The following is a 17,714-nucleotide window of genomic DNA, read 5'->3' on the forward strand; positions in this document are numbered from 1 at the left end:
AACAAAATATAAATCAGTTAAATAAATATAAAATAATTGAAAATCCATGCTAAATTTAAAAAAATAACAGCAACGCATAAATGTACTATCTGAGTACTAAATAATAATGTCATTAAAATGTTTCCATTTTTTACAAATGCACATATATATTAGTGTGAAGATACTATCAGCCGTTTTTAACCTTTGCGTACACCTCCTAATTTTCTTAAATTACTTTTCCTTTTGTACCTAGTGCCTAGCATTTAACAGTTGCTGTTAACCCTTACAAGCTCGAATACCTGGATAAACGGTCAATCTATTGTTGATCGTGCTCAAAGTAAATGAAATTGTATTCAAGGTATTTTTCCCTCTCTAAGTAAAATTCTTTTTTTATATTTTAACTGTCCTTGCTTTTTCTTAAACTTGAACTTATTAAGTCTGGTTTATTTGTAAAAGGTAAGGTCTTTCACATATAATCTATAAATAGAAGGGTTATAGAGCTTGCGGAGAAGGGGACACGTCTCCTGTTTCAGTATCTTTCTGCCATGAATGAGTTCGCAAATAATCCAGTGTCTCTTTAGAAATAAATGATAAATTGAAAGATGGTTGTTTAAATAAAGGAAGCTGCTTCGAACGAAACTATTATCCTTCTAATCTTCTATTTTCCTTCACATCCATTTTTATATTGTACATTTCAAAGTGGAAGTAAGAGTTGATCACTGGATTATACTGGTGTTTATTTGACGATGCAGCTCCCGTTTGTTTATTTTTTCAGTGGGGGGGGGGGGGTTGCCTTTGATGGCTCCCTCACCATTGCTCTTTCTCTTGGAATCAAAGCAGCGACAGTGTCAGGACAATTAGTTTTAAAAAGTGTTCTGTTTTACTAAACAATCGAAACTTTGCATTGTTAAATGTAGAAAAAAATGAAACGATTTCTCATGCAGTAAATAATAGTAAGTAAAGCAGTAACGAGCTCCAAAAATACAATTGCTGAGAGTTAATTTGGTAAAAAAATATTCCATTTCATTTTTTCCAATTTTTCAATTGAAATCTAAAATATCATACATAATTGAAGATAAAAAAAACATAAATCGAGAGTTTATTCTGAGCAACTTTGAATAAAATACTTAGTTAAAATAAATTGAATTTTATTAACACTTACCGTAAGTTGTATTGGATGGACAGTTTGGACACTTGGACAACAGTTTTTCAAGAATTTCTAAAAGCATGTACACAACACGTCAGCTTACCGATAAAAATTTTACGGACCATACATAAATTAAAATAATATTTAAGATAATGCTTAAGAAAATACTTAAGATACATGACAACCAGGCAAAAAATAAAATAAAGCTATTAATCATTTCTAATTTTGAGTTATTAACTAACACCAATAAACAAAGTTACAAATTTAGTAGTGACAAAAAATACCAGGTATTACAATGGATTTTTTTATCAAAATAATAAATAATATTCAATATATTAAATAATAACTTCTACTACTTTCATGCTATAAATATCTTAAAACATGTGTATTTTTTTATTAAAGAATCATACATTGTAATTAATCTGTTCAGTGAAAAATAATGAATCGGTTACCATTCTCTTCAAATTATGCATTTCGATTAACGAATAAAGAACAGATTGTAGAATCTTTCTCCATCGAAAAAGTGGCAGAGAGAAATTTTTGGCAGAATTAATGTTCAGGCAAAAAAAAACTGTGATTATTTATTATTTACATTATATTTTCCTTTACTTGCATTATTTCAAAAGTTTCTATAGTGCAATCGAAAATAAAGAAAAATAATAATGCATAAATTCAGAATTTCATTTAATATATTGAAATTTATAGTAATTAACTTTTAGCGCATTTGATATACATTTATTTGAAGTTATATTGGGAATTAAGCACTTGCTAGTGAACTTTTGATAAGTTCTAAAAATGGCATTTATGTGCATTCCAAAGAGCGAAAGACAGAAATAAAAAAGGGGATTAAATTAAAACAAGCGCAATGAAAAAAAAACAGATAAAATTATAGTATAATGTGACGGCAGTTTCAGATTGACGGCACTTTTCGTAATAAAACCCTTTTAACCCATTTATGGAACAAACAGTTTTATACACCGCAAATTTAACAGCAATAATTACTCTAATTAAATAAGTATTGCTGTATAATAGTTTAAGTTAAAAATAGATTTTACGGTAAAATGGATTTTTCGGATAATATACTCAAAGTGCCGGTACTTTCTACCGTAATTTGATACGGCATTTCTTTTGCAGTGCATCCATGTTAAGCTGTGTAACAACAAAAGCTTTAAAATAATAGATGAGTCTTTATTTAAATGGAGTGAATTATTTAAAAAATATTTTGCAAAGCATTTTGTCGTTTTTGAAAGAACGTTATCAAGAATTTTGCAAAAACTTACTAACCGAATGTTAGCTGATCTTCATGAATTATTACTGGTCTTTTCCCATACTTTCCTGTAAGAAATTTAAAACGCTTAAAACGCATTTATTTATGAAGATATTCTACTTACTATGCTTTGTTTAGTAATCACATGATTAAATTAATTAATCTGATATTATCTTATAAACTTTTTCTTAATGTATATAAAGGTTTTAGAGTTATAGATATAGCTCAAACTACTTAACATAAAATAGACTATGAACGTTGTATAATGCAATTAATTTCCTTTTTTTGGACGTATATATATGTTTCCACGGGGCCGATTAGTAGAAGCTGAGCTGTTATCTTAGACTTAGATTCTCTCAAGAAGGAGAACATATACTAACTACCAATAAGTATTTGGAGACCTATGCCAATGACTATATCTGCGGACCTGAGATACGCCGGTATACATCATGTAGGCAACAACATCGGCATTAGTCCCATGCAAGATGCCTACTTCACTATTTTGGATGACAGTGTGCTTCCTACTTTGTGGCAGTTTTATGAGGTGGACCCCTGTTACTTCCAGGACGCAATGCCAGCTGTCATGTTGTGAGGGTTACCAAGGCTTGATATGGGGCCAATGGGGTTAATCGATGGGACTGGCCTACCCAAAGCCCAGACCTCAGCCCTATCGAGAATCTCTGGGATAAATAAATATCTAACGATAAATAAATAAATATCTAACGATCATCAACGTTTATAATTTTGCAGATAAAATATTAAAAACTTGGTGCATTATTTCCCAGCTGTTTTATAATTACCTTCAACAGCATTTTAATTATTGAATTTTTTAAAATAACATTCTCCAATTTGTTATTCATATATTTCTTGTATATTTCCCATTATTACCTGGTTCAATTTCAACAGGACGTTTAAATAAAAAGTTCATCATTTCTGAAATGAAAGAGAGAGCATTAACAAACTTGAATAGTTAGTATTTTTAACTTTAAAAATTTGTAAGACTCATTAAAATCACAGGATGAAAATTGTATCGGAAAATTATGAAATATAATAAAAAATATTATAAAAAATGAGAAATGCATAATTGCATGTTTTTTTTAAAAAAAACTAGAATTGCAAGAAAATAATTTTGAACTCTTTAAATTTAATAACAAAGAAAATCTGCATTTTAAATTTCAAACTAGTTTTTTAGAGCTTTAAAACAGTATACAGTTTTAGAAATTACAGTCTAAAAATAAATTGAAAACTATTATTAAAATATTACAATTTTAAAAAACCTTTATTTTTTAAATTCAAAAATGATTATTTTAAGTTCTTCTTATTTCGTTACAGTGAATTTTCTTTATAATTTTTCAAAACATCTTTAGTGATCTGAGTGATATAAACAATAGGTACTTACGATTTGTCATATTTGATACCATCTTATAAGTACCATTCAAAATACTTTCGAGAATCTCTAGAAACAATAAAATAAAATACAGCATTGAATACCTTCCTTTTGAATACATTCATTTTCAATCCTATACGTTAGAAAATCCTTATTTAAATTTTTAACTTTTAAATCAGGTGTCTTATTAATATAGACTATTAATATATTAGGATTCAAGGAAATATGGGAAAAATAAGAGATAAATAGTTCGTCATCACGAAACGTTTGTATGTTTTCAGATGTGTAATAAGGATAATTTTATTTTAGTTCTTAAAAATTGCATCAGATAATTTTATGATACTTAATTTCTATCAGCTACTGTTCTACACCGAACTCAAATTTGCATCATGTTTTTTTTTCTTTTTTTCTGCTCTGCGTAGGCTTGATTTACAAACTAATTTCTATAGAAAGCCTATGCATTCTAAAGTAACTGTTCTTACGGTGAACACTATAATGAAAAGAACTTTACTGACGCTTATGTGTATTATATCTTTTTGTTATCACACATTTTATCATTGTTCCTTGATATATTATCTTTGTTCATTTTATCTAAAAATAATGGCAACTACTTTACACCAAACATTCTGTAAATGGCCATTACTGATGTTTTACAACACCAAGAACTGACTTTGGTATTTGATTATACCAAGAAGTATTTTTGGTATTTTACCTCACCACATTTGGTATAACAACAGGTGCCTAAATTTTTAGGATTAGGATACATAAAAAGTTTTTTTTTACAGTTCAAGCACTGTTTCAAGATTAAATTTCTTAATGTAGTGCAAAAATTTATATTCGAGCTTAATTTTAAGAAAAAAGTTAATTGATTAAAAATTAATGAAAAGAGTTTTTATTGTTTTTATTAAATTAACACCTTCCTTTTAAAATATATCTACTAAAAGAATTTTTTAAACATTACTCTGAGTATTTAAAAATATCATTCGTAAAACAAATTGATTCTGACTGATCTTACAGGATGTCAAACAATTAAGTTTACTTATGCTAAAAATGGTTTAAGCTTGAAAATTGTAGCTGAAAATTATTGATTTATATGTATTCAAAACAGCTCAACAATCTCCAGACTATTTTTATTGATGTATGATCCAAAGTATTGATTAATTATAACACATACTTACCAAATGTTAATGGACTTTTAGGGATTGTAAGGGGCCGTTTATTCATTTTTCCTGCAAGCAATGGATAATAGTTATAACAATATATATTTTTTGAATATTTATTTCATGCAGAAAGCCAGGTAAATTTATTATAAACTGAAATATTTAAATTTACTGTAAAACTTCTTTATTTTATTTATTTTAGATCATGGTAAAAGCATTCTTTTACATACATTTCTAAGAAACACATTATTCCAAAGTGCTTTAAAATTTAAAAAAAAAACTGAAAATATTTTAGTTTTTAAAATATAAAAGTTTTTAGTATAGCCAAAAAGTAATGTTATTGCGAGAAGACAAATGTTAAATTCTACGTAAAAATTACTTATGAATGGTGGGATCTTCCTATAGTTGCAAATTAGTGTTATGAACATACAAAAAATTTGTTTCATTCTATTTTGCACAAAGTAATTTGTTGTATTAAAAATAGATTAAAATATATTAAAAAATTTATGCATAGCTTACAAAAAAAATCTGATTTTTTTTTAAAAAAAAGAGAAAGTATTAATTTTGTATTAATTTCTTTTACCATTGCAATATTTCCTTCTCTAAATAGATAATGATTTTTAAATTCAGTGTCTTTACAAAACATTTTGAAGTAATATGATAAATTATGATTGATTTGCATCTTTGTATTACATTGATTAGTTTGAATCATTACTTTATATTATTTTATATTACATTATATTGAATCATTAATGGTTGAATACAGCATATTTTTATTATACCTCCTTATATAAATGAATGTCTATTCGAGTGTAATTTTTTGACTCCTAAGCCATCTGACTATGAGTGATGAACTTGTTACTACCAATAGTTCGAAGGACAGGGAAGGTCACCCTCGACATAAGGACATTCTACTGCTGACCGTTTGAACGGGATGAGGGAAAAATTATATTTAATCACTGATTGGTTAAGCTTTAGCAATTATTTTACGGTTTTAATAAAAAAAATAAAGACAAAGTCACCAAATTAGTATTTCTTAAGTAATCTGAAAATGCCTGCTATTTTGTTTATATGATTATCTTAAACCGTTTTTTCTATAAAAGTAAATAATTTAAAATCAATGGTAATTGAAATGAAAAATTAGCTTTATATTGAAAGGAAAAATTAATGAGAAAGTGGTACTAATGCGTTTAGGAGAAACTTAAAAAATCGCCATACTATTATTAACGCCAATGATCCTAATTAATTTTAGCACTAGATTTGAAGTAAGATCAAAACAAAATAAGGTACATTTTAAAAAGTAAAACTCATGAAGTAAAGTTATTTATTTGTTTAAGAAAACCTTAAAAAAGTACCATATTATTATTGGCACCAATGATGCTTAATTAATGTAAGTAAATGCATCACTTAAAATAAATTTTTTATGCTCTAAAATGCAAGTTTAATGGAGAAAAAATATTTACTTGTTTTGAGGAACCGTAAAAAATTTCCACATTAATATCAAGCCAATGCTTTATTAATATTAGTAATATTTATTAATTGAAGTAAAAAAGCTATATACTTCAAATCAAAGTTTACGAGAAAATGCTTAGAGAAAACGTTGTTTTGGGGAAAATTAGAAAATCTCCATAGATAGAGGAAGCTAAATTATTTTGGTTATACGTACTACTGATATTGTGTTAAATGGTACATAATAATTTTTTTCTGTAATCGTGACTGATAAATTATTATTTATGTATAGTTGCATTTTAAATGGTTTAGAATATTTATAACACCTTAATTACCTGATTTTATGATTTCAATAGGGCGTTCGAAAAATTTAGTCATGTCTCCTGAAAGAAAAAAAAGAACTCAACATTAAAAAAATATTGTCTTATTTTAATTGGCTTTCATTCTCGTACTGACTTTGTACAGTAACTAAAAAGTAAATTTGACAATTTTGAAAAAGAATAATGAACAAATTAAAAATTATATTTCAAATATATGGCTATAACAATAACTTTAATGTTTACAGCATTTTTGTAGACAATTGTTGAGCGAGTCAAAAACACTCTCAACCTAACAAATACAGGTATAATTATTTTATAGAAGAGAGCGATAAAATATCTTAGAATTTTTATATTACATAGTATTTACCTGTTTACATTTTTTTTGTTGTTTTATTTGATTCTTTGAGGACTTTACAGTGCGCAAAATAAATAAAAAGACTTCACTTTAAGCAATTTTTGTTCAAATGAACGAATTTTTTGAGACTAAATGCTGATCGTAAAGCACGTATGATTATCTCTTAGTTTCTGATCATAAGGTGCTAAGGTTTAATTAAATATGCCCATTAATTAATGATAATGATTAAAAATAATGATTAGTCGAAACAGACTTAAGAATGTTTTTTTTCTAAATATACGCACCTTTTTTTTTCTACAAATTTGAGTTTTTGGCTATTAAAACATGGAGATTGACCACTATATTGAAAATATAGTCGGAATAGTTTCAAAGGGAGCAAAGCTATAGAATTAGGCTCATTAATGTAAATTTTACTTTTTATGGATTTCGTTATACCTCAGGCTTAGTTTTACCAGCTATTTCCCATATTTTGAAGGTCAAAAATTCAAATACCAGGAAAATAAAGTATGCCTATTCGTTTTTTTGTCAGCTTATGCTGACAAATGAAAAGTTGCTACTGATTAATTATCTCATTTGAATTCCCCCCTTTGAATCTTTTCAGCATTAAGTTCGTGAAATTTCTATAATACGTTTTTCATATCAATATCATTTTCTTTTTGCAGAAAGTCCCAAAATGCCATTTTTTTCAAAAGATTAATCTTCTTTATTAATCTATTTATCTATATTTTATATATACATATACAATTTTTAGATATAAATACAAAAATAATGATAATCGAAGAAAAAGTATATGATAAGTTGTGACATTGCTAAAGTAACAGCTGAAAGAATATTTAAAGGAAGTATTATTAGTAGAAATAAAATAAGTTATTACTTTATAAAAGAACTCAAAATATCAGCACGGCAGAAGAAAATCAAACTCATCACCATGAAATAACAAACTAAATAACAACATAACTATTAAACAGTTACTTTAATTTCTTTTTAATATATTTTCTATTTGATAGTTAGGATTCCATTTCCAGTAGTGATTTTATTTATCATAACATTTTCTACATCTTCATATATATATATATATATATATATATATATATATATATATATATATATTGTGCGTGTGTTATATGTTCGCTTCAGAATATACCCTTTTTTGCTGTACGTAATTTTAAGATATGTTTATTTATTTCTTTAAAAAACTGTGTATTTGAAAGCAAAATACAATTTTTTTCACATAACTATGATGAAAAAAAAGCTTATTGATACAATTTTGATAGTTATGTTCAGTTATGGAAATTTCAGTTAAATTGATTTGTAAAATGATTAAAAATCTATGCTTGCCATGTACTTACCAGAAGTTTTGTTGTTTAGCATTCTATAAGTACCATTCAATATACTTTTGATGATTTCTGAAATGAACAAGTTAGAAATTCTAAATATTTTTTTCTGCTTAACCGTTATTTTTACTTAATGGCTGAAATATTTTCCAGTTTTTGATCATTATTATAAAACAACTTACCAAAAGTGAATGGACTTTCATGAATTACAACCGGGCGTTTCCCTGTTTTCCCGTATTTATCTGAAGAAAAAATTGAAGCAAAATTGGCATAAAATTATTAGTTAATTATTTGCTGTTTAGTTATAAGCTTACAAATAGCTATTAAATTATGAATTTATATATTGTGTTTAATTATCCGCTTAGCTATAATACTTTTCTCCGTGATTCTGAGATCTGTATGAGACCATATCTTGATGTTGTATTCTTCTGAGATTATAATATGCATCGTTATTCATATCTAGCCAAATATTATTAAGACAATTCTGTTAAGATTTGAGGAATTCCTTTTTTAATTTTAAAAAAAATTCTTCTTTGAAAAGCGTAATTCTAAAAATTACTTTACCTTAACAAATTGATTTTCTTAAAGAAAAAAAATCACTTATTTCGCTAAAAATATCTGTTAAGATTTGAGGAATTCCTTTTTTGATTTTAAAAAAAATTCAACTTTGAAAAGCGTAATTCTAAAAATTACTTTACCTTAACAAATTGATTTTCTTAAAGAAAAAAAAATCACTTATTTCGCTAAAAATATCTAAAAAAATTTATTACTAATGTATTAATTACATTTATTATTCATAATTTAATTTTCCTCTTATTTTGATATATTTTATCAGATGTGGATTACTTGCATCTGACAAAAGATGAGTTAATATTAAACATGTTTTATGCCTTATTTTTCTACCTTAATGTCTGCTATTCTTTGTTTAATAAATTGTCTGCAATCTCATATTCTCTTATCTACTCATTGTCAGCATTATTAAATTCATTTTTATAACTATATTTACCTTTGGTTGGTATGTTTTCAATTTCGACTGGTCGTTTAAATAAATATTTCTTCGTTCCTAGAAAAGAAAAACATATTAAAAAATTAAACACTTTTTTATTTAAAAGAAACTAACTGTTTCATAATTCAAACATTAAAAGTAGATCACTTTCTGGAACGATAACAATACAACTTAAATTTCAAAACGTATGACAGTACTTACAAAAGTAATTTTTACATTAATGAACTACGTTATTCATTGAATATCATCGAAAAAAGTTTTCCGAAATGAAAGTTTCCGAGGGCCATAATCGAAAATACTAGTCTAGTGGCTGATCACAACGTAACCAGCTCATATACAGGACTTTTCTTGAATGAGAAATTTAAGTCTTCGAGCTGAGTTTGCTAGATATCATTGAGTAATAAACATTAATTATTTAATTTGAAATCAAGTCAAATGTGTACTGAAAAATTTCATAAAAAAACATTGAGACATTTTAAGTTAAGCATTCAGATATTTAAAATTTGCCCAAGAATGCGAAATGTTCCGTGATTGATGTCCATAAAAGGTATCAAATGTCCAGGAAAGAATGTCAAACACTGTGAAAAACGTAATCTACCTTAAGTTTTCCTGTCCCAGGGAATGGAAAAGAGGAAGAATATGTGAGGTGCCTCCAATCACGATATTTAATAAATTTCAATGCAAAATATAGCATGCTTTTTCATAAGTGTGTACATATTTGTGACAGAAATCTTGCAGATTTGGAAATATTTTTTTTTTATTAATAAATTAAATAAGATTCTCTAGTTTGAGTAAGGAAAATGGAGGATAAGACTTACAAGTATAGATGCACCGTTGTTAGTATGAGCAACCATGTTAGTTCGAAAATGAAAAAATGAAAATGAGTATATGAAACCGATCAGGATTTTTACGGAACTACAATTATAATGAGTGTGTTTTTCTTCACATACTGCAAGAAATGCATCCGGGAAACACGCGTCTAGTGAGCCACTAGCTAAAAACGACACTAAAACAAGCAAAAATTAGTTTCATATCAAATACAACAGTATGTACGTATCTGGATGAGCACGTTGTTTTAATAGGGGTTTTCCTCTTTTTACATTAATTATAAGTTTTCCATTCAATATTTGAGACTATATAAAATCAAAAATTGGGAGAAAACATTCAAAATGTCGATAATACATCAAAAGTGCACAATAATACATAATGATTATGATTAAAAACTACTGTTATATTTACCAGATGATTTTATTGGTACCATTCTATAAGTACCATTCAGAAGACCTTCAATTATGTCTGAAACAAATAAAAGGGGTTTAAATGTATATCAAAATGCTTAACTATATATCTATTTATAACAGATTAATAAAAGCATTTTTAGCACTAAACACCCTTAAATGTTGAAGCATTATTTAAACTCATATTATAAATGTAATTTTAATCACTAATATCTTCTACAGATATGAAATTTTTTTTATCTGTATTGCGTGTTTTATCGGCAAAATAAAAAATAAATAAATCTTGCTGCTTGAATATTATTTGCTCCAACTAACTGAACTTAGTTGTCTTGATCAGTTTTACCCTGCCTAATTTTTGATAGTTTTCTATAGCTTTATCTTTGAATATTTGGGCAATATTTCATAATTTGATTATGTAGAAATATAATGCAGTTTATATAGCAGCAGAGTATATTGCAGATTTATATAATGTGCGCAGAACAATTTAGAGAAACCTACCATTACATTTACTCTATTTAATGAGGTAATTGCAGATTATGTTTTTTTTTCGTAACTTAAATATATTTCATTTATTATTTACTGATTACAGTGAGCAATGAAGTATGCTATATTACAGTAAATATATAACGTGATATATATTTATTATTAAATACATAACGTGTAATAACGTTTATTAATACATACTCATTATGGATAAAGAGTATTTAAGCCTTTATAAGATATTAGGAGTTTACTTCTAAAAATCAAAAATTATGAAATTCCCCATATCCACTTTTAGAAAACCTTATTAAAGTTCAACTTAATTTGTGTTGTTTAAATAGCTCGTACATGTTATTTTATACATACAAAAAGTTTGCGAAAAATCATGTCGCTAGTGAAACTTATACTTGCTCTCAGACCGGTTGTAAGGCGAAGGAAACGTTCCGTGTATACTTGTGTGGTTACTATATCCTCTCCTCATACTAGAGGAATAATACAACATTTTCGTGAGGCATGTTTTTGTCTCTATTACGTGCATATCATAGTGCACCCTATAATAATAGCCCCTCAAATTTCGTGCAAAACTCAGCAAGTTTAAAGGGGAAAATTGTGCATGATAAAAACTATCTTAAGGGATGAGTGTTATGTCTACTGGCAAGCACAAAACATTCTTTGAAATACATGAAGAAGTCACTAAGAAGGCCATCAATGACCACAATCAATAAGAATTTGTTACTAGTGACTGATTTCTTAAATTTAATATGAGTTTTAAAGATTTATTTGACGGTGATTATAAACTCACCCGCCACCCTTTGAGAATTAGCTATCTTCTTCTTGATCCATTTTTTGACTGATTCAAACATACCAACGGTTTCCAAGCTCCATCGCTTCTTGTTGCGATATTTGAATACCTCCATAATAGTCGCGATGGCCCAGGGGTTAGAGCATTCGCGTTCCAAAGAGGTGAAGCAAGTTCGAATCAAAGCACTGGTTTGCCGATACGAATTCCGCATTCGGCTTGCGCGGTCTAGAGTGTTGACTTGAAATATCCTCAGCGGTAGACGGATCATTGGTTAGAGTCCTCTAGCTGTCAATCTAACCACTGGAGGGCTTGGTGATCTTTCTCTTCATGCAAATGCGGTTTAGTTCCATCAAAAAGTCCTCCACTTGGGCAAAATTTCCCTCAATACTTTATCTAGGAATTCCCTTATCTTTTGAAATGAATTCAGAATTACATCGCTACGGAGTTAAACATTAGTAGTCGTAAACCCCAAAAATTGGGTGGTCTGTTCAACGACAGTTTTAAAATAAAATACTTCCATGAAAGCCATGTTGGTTCAGGGGATAGAGCGCTTGCCTTCCAATGAGGTAAACCTGGTTCGAATCCCAGCAATGTCTGATTCACTCGAATTCTGCACCTGGCTCGTACTGACTACAGTGCAGATATAAAATTTCCTCAGTTGTAGACGGGTCAAGGGTTAGAGTCCACTTGCAGTAAGGCTAACCATGGGAGGTTTTCGTGGTTTTATTCTCCAAGTAACGCAAATGCGGGTTAGTTAAATCATTCATTGTCCTGAAATCTTTCTGGAAGCTGTTTATAGATGTAGGAGAGACCATTTAGATATTTTCATGTCGATCGGATTAATATGTGTTTCTTTAATTGTAGTTACATATCTTGTCGCAAATCATTTATTAAGAAAAATAGCATTGCTCTCGTTATAAAATGTTTAAGATAAATAACATTTCGTTACAAAGATGTAAAAAATGTTTCGCTTACTTAGGACGTAGCATGGAGGATGAATAACATTCGACACATGCCAATGACATCTTTATTTTTTAATCAGTTTTAAATAATTCATAGTCCTTAAGATGCTACGAAAGATTATATAACTTTATCTTAGGGATATTAGAATCATTTTGAAAGACCTAATGTCTTACTATAATAAAATCATACATAAAATCATAAAAGTTAATAATGGAGTCCAAAAATTTCGAAAATCATCAATAGGATACTCCAATGAAGTTACACATTTTTACATTTCAAATTAAATTTTTTTTAGAAATGCTGTTGAGACAAAGCTATACTTACCGAAAGAAAGAGGACATTCATGAATTATGACGGGTCGTTTGTATCTTTCTATAAAATAATTTTATACAAGATTGTTTAATCCAAATATCTTTCAGCATTCAGTATTTCAAATTTGTTTATTTAGGGTTGTTATATAAACCTTATTTAATGCGACATACACAAAATGATATAACTATTAATATCCTAACAATGTAATAATTTGTTTAAATGCACAGTAAAATATTCCGGATTAAACTATGATATAAAATACCCGCCCTTTGGGTGCATCATCAGTAAAATTCACTTTACCGTATCCATATTTACCGTAAAATAATTTACCATAATCTCTACAGTAATATTTATTAAATTAGATCAATTCAGTGATTTTACAGTAATTACTATAATGAGTAAAATCCCGTAATATCTTCCTGTAAAAATAGTTTGGGTAATAAAAAATACTGACACTTTGAGTGTCGGAACTTTTCACAGGAATTTGATTTGGAATTCTTTACTTTGCGTATTGTTTAATTTTATTATCTTTTAAATTTAAATTAGTAATAGACAATTATTTATATAACTCTCAAAACTTTACCAAGCATAATAAATTCACAATAATGTTGCAAAGTGTTTAATGTATTCATCTTAGTTGACTAGCAGAGACTACCAACCATGGACGAATAATACTTAAAAACATTTCATTGTGACGTCATAGCTATGCATTTTCAAAAGTTTCTACGCATACTAGTTTCAGTAGAGCATATTATACTTATCGAATATTTACTATACTTAAGGAAGGTATACTTAGGTTTTACTTATTATAGAGAACATTTAGTTGATGTTGCAGACTTAAAAAGAACTCTATAATTATGTGTTTCAGTCTAATTATGTTTTACTTTTGCTTATTTTCTCTTTATTTTATTCTGTAAGTTCCTAAATCTTAATTTATTAAAAAAATATTTTGACATATTTATTCATTCATTATGTTTTTATTTTATTTTAATTGATCAATTAAAAAACGGTGATGTTTAATTATAAAACATGCAATAAGAACTAATGGAATCTAAACTATTTATTGCTACATATGTCTATTTTTATTTCCTTCAGCCGTATAATTACAACGTCAAATCAGAACCAGTGTCAAAGCTTCCTACTGTATAATACGTACGCCAAGAATTCCTTTTTATAAACAAGTCTCATTTCCCAAACTCTCTGGGAGAGGTAGTATTAGCTGCTCTCCCTGCAACTTTTGTGAAATACTGTTTTGTTCTTTCAACTTAAAAGCTTTAAATAAATAAACGTTTTCTTCCATCTTTTGAATCTTGAATGCATGATTATTCTCGTCTCTTCATAAGAGCACTGTATTTAAGACAACTTATAAACTGTACAGAATATGTCGCAAATTTCCTTCTATCTATGATTTTTCCTATAATATATACAAATATATACTCACCAGAAGAATTTAAAGACTCAATTTCGATTGGCCGATTAAAAATCATTTTCTTCATACCTGCATAAATTACCGTTAAATTATACCTCAAATATAATAAATAAAACAAATTTTACAAGAATCATTACAAAAAAAAAATGGGGGAAATCTGAACTCGAGTTGAAAATATAAAACTATTTTGAACAAATGCGCTGTAATTATATTTTATACTAAAAATATCCAAAAAATGAATAATAAAAAATTGAAGTCTTCCAAAGCATTGTTTTTTAGTCTTATTAAACAGTTTTATCACTTTAATCTTTATGATATTTTTTATTAATTTGCTTACCTGGAGTTTTTATTGGTAAAATTTCAACAGGTCGTTTCAAACGGTTGTCTGAAATGAATATATTATCCTTTGAAATTACATAAATATGTTAATCAATACAAAGAATTAGCAATCACTTAAATTTTACTTCTTTATAATAGTGGTTTACTAATGCTATTTTAGTATTTTATTCATTTTTCAACCCTCTGTTTTTTTAAGAATGGGTGATTGATATTTACAAATCCAACTTACTAGGGTTTTTTCTTGATTCGATTACTACTGGTACGTTGCGTATCGTGCTATCCAATTCTAAAAAAACATATTTGATTATCATTCGATAATATATAGATATGAAACTTATTAGTTTTTAAAATCATTATATTAAAATAATTTAAAATAAATCAAACAATACGGTTTCTATTAAAACTATTAAAGTAGAACGTTCCGCAATAAAGAAAAAAGACATTGGGTTTAAATAATTTCATCAAAAACAATAATAAATTCTTTAAATGATTTAAATGACAGAAATATTGATTTTAAAAGATCTCATCATTTGTTATGATTTAAAATATTTCTTTGAGAATAAAAAATTATATATTTTCAGAATTATTTCCCAATGTATAATATTAAAAATTTGCAAAATAATATGTAGTTAGAACCTTTAAAAATATTTTCACTTTTTTTAATTCTGAATTTAACTTTTAAGAACTTTAGACTTTATTCTATTAAACGTTTTGAAATTTGATTATCATCATTTAATAATATTTCGCTGACTACGATTCTGTCTCGAGCTATACTGAAGTCATTAAGCATTGTGTTGGTAATTGACATCATTAGAAAAATCAAACTGCAGGAACCAAAATTTTTATTTCAAATTTCTTCCTTTTTCCTTTTTTTTAAATAATATATATGAGCATTAAAATTAATTTAAACTACCTTTTGGGAATTTCTAATTTACATTTGTTATAAGTGTTATAGATTGTTAATGAATTTATAAGAGATATTAAATAGTTAAATTTCAAAATTACAAATGCGAATCCCATATCAAAATATTAAGATTAAATCATGACATAATAGCTAAAGAACATCAGTTTTAAAATAGTATCTATATTTAAATTAAAATAAATTAAATTTCAGAAAATTGCATAAATTTACATTTTAGTAGCGTGAATTTAAAATATTGCAATTTTTTTTGTCAACATTGAAGATTTAATCAGAAATAAATAAATCTTAATTTAAAATATAGATAACATAGATTTATTCAGCATATTATTGAAAAGATTTTTTTTTTTACCTGAGCTTTTAACACTATGAACTGAAAAAGGTAAATTTCAAAAGCTATTATTTTATATATTAATGTAATATATATATATATATATATATATATATATATATATATATATATATATATATATATATATATATATATATATATATATATATATATATATATATATATATATATATATATATATATATATATATATATATAGTTCAAAATGAAGAAAAAACAAAGAAAAATTATAGACATATTAAGAAAAGGGGGGAAATAATAAGTAATAAAAACACCAAACGACAGTTTTTTTAAAAAAAATTAAATGAAAAAAAGGGATTAAATTTTATTTAAAAAAACCTGAAAAAAAAAGATATAATCTTTTTTTTTTGTTTTTTTTTTTTAAATAAAATGTCATTCTTTTTTTTTCTAAAATTGTTGTTTGTTATTTTTTTACTTATTATTTCCCCCTTTTTTTCATATGTCTATAATTTTTCTTTGTTTTATCTTCATTTTGAACTTACCTAATGAGTTCTGTTTACTTGCAGCTTAAGCGCAATAAATGAAACTTATTGTTTTTCTTAACTTTCTTCATGTTTTCTTGTATATATATATATATATATATATATATATATATATATATATATATATATATATATATATATATATATATATATATATATATAACGGAGGAAACAATTTAATGAAACTTATAAGCCAATATACTTAATATTACAATAACTATGGTAGTTTGAAAATAAAATTGTATTGATGTAATGAACTTAGATAGTATGTAATTTTAAAAATCACTTATTCTTCAAAGAATAAAATCCAATTACAGGCATCAAAACGTTTTGTTGTTTCTAAAGGCTTGTACTAAATAATGAGAAGTATTTAAGTTTCTTATGTTATGCAGCAAGGAATTCACATAAATTTGAATAGTAATCATGAATATTATTCAAATCTATATTAACGATTTGAGTAGTAAGCACGAAAATACTTTCATACTAGTGAAAATTATAACTTTCATGGACTTAAACTAGATAAAATAAGGTCTCCTGAAAAAAATAACAACCGGTAAAAATAACTGATTTTTAATAACTTTGTACAAAAAATATCCCACCAAGGAAAAATTTTACTTGTAGAGTTTATATTTTAAATTTTATTTATAACGGGTGAGTAATATGAAAACATCTTACTTAAACTTCCATCTGTAAGAAAAGTGTAATTTTACTCCATGCGGAATATATAAAAAATGTGTTAAAAATAAATATTTCTGGTGAATTATTCATGACTTTACCTTTATTCTTGCATTTAGTAAGAAATATTTCTTTTATTTTGACATAGCTCGTATAAATGAGCAAAAGCATTGTTTTTACTAGGCTTATGCATCATTGAACTAGCATTATTTTACAATTATCTTATTATTAATTTTGAAATTTGATATTAAAGAAAATAACATTCTAATTCCTTGATTTTATGTCAAAGTTTTCTTTC

General features: G+C 26.5%; 1 protein-coding gene across 1 annotated transcript in view; it reads right to left on the bottom strand.

Moving 5' to 3' along the window:
- The window catches only part of LOC107447044 (uncharacterized), a 210,312-nt gene extending 194,054 nt beyond the window's left edge, over window positions 1-16,258 (bottom strand). Inside the window, exons 1-15 of the mRNA XM_087167704.1 lie at window positions 16,239-16,258; window positions 15,197-15,253; window positions 14,966-15,013; window positions 14,641-14,697; window positions 13,212-13,259; window positions 10,644-10,700; window positions 9,405-9,461; window positions 8,581-8,640; window positions 8,414-8,470; window positions 6,725-6,772; window positions 4,959-5,009; window positions 3,793-3,849; window positions 3,282-3,326; window positions 2,411-2,461; window positions 1,142-1,198 (exon numbers count right to left, since the gene is read on the bottom strand). Of these exons, the coding sequence (XP_087023830.1) occupies window positions 1,142-1,198; window positions 2,411-2,461; window positions 3,282-3,326; window positions 3,793-3,849; window positions 4,959-5,009; window positions 6,725-6,772; window positions 8,414-8,470; window positions 8,581-8,640; window positions 9,405-9,461; window positions 10,644-10,700; window positions 13,212-13,259; window positions 14,641-14,695 (643 nt within the window). The 5' untranslated portion in view covers window positions 14,696-14,697; window positions 14,966-15,013; window positions 15,197-15,253; window positions 16,239-16,258. The remainder of the gene's footprint in view (window positions 1-1,141; window positions 1,199-2,410; window positions 2,462-3,281; window positions 3,327-3,792; window positions 3,850-4,958; window positions 5,010-6,724; window positions 6,773-8,413; window positions 8,471-8,580; window positions 8,641-9,404; window positions 9,462-10,643; window positions 10,701-13,211; window positions 13,260-14,640; window positions 14,698-14,965; window positions 15,014-15,196; window positions 15,254-16,238) is intronic.
- Between the last annotated feature and the right edge of the window lie 1,456 nt (window positions 16,259-17,714).

This window comes from Parasteatoda tepidariorum, chromosome 7 (genome assembly GCF_982258835.1).
Source record: "Parasteatoda tepidariorum strain Cologne lab strain chromosome 7, Ptep-v5.0, whole genome shotgun sequence".
In the NCBI taxonomy this organism is placed as follows: domain Eukaryota; kingdom Metazoa; phylum Arthropoda; class Arachnida; order Araneae; family Theridiidae; genus Parasteatoda; species Parasteatoda tepidariorum.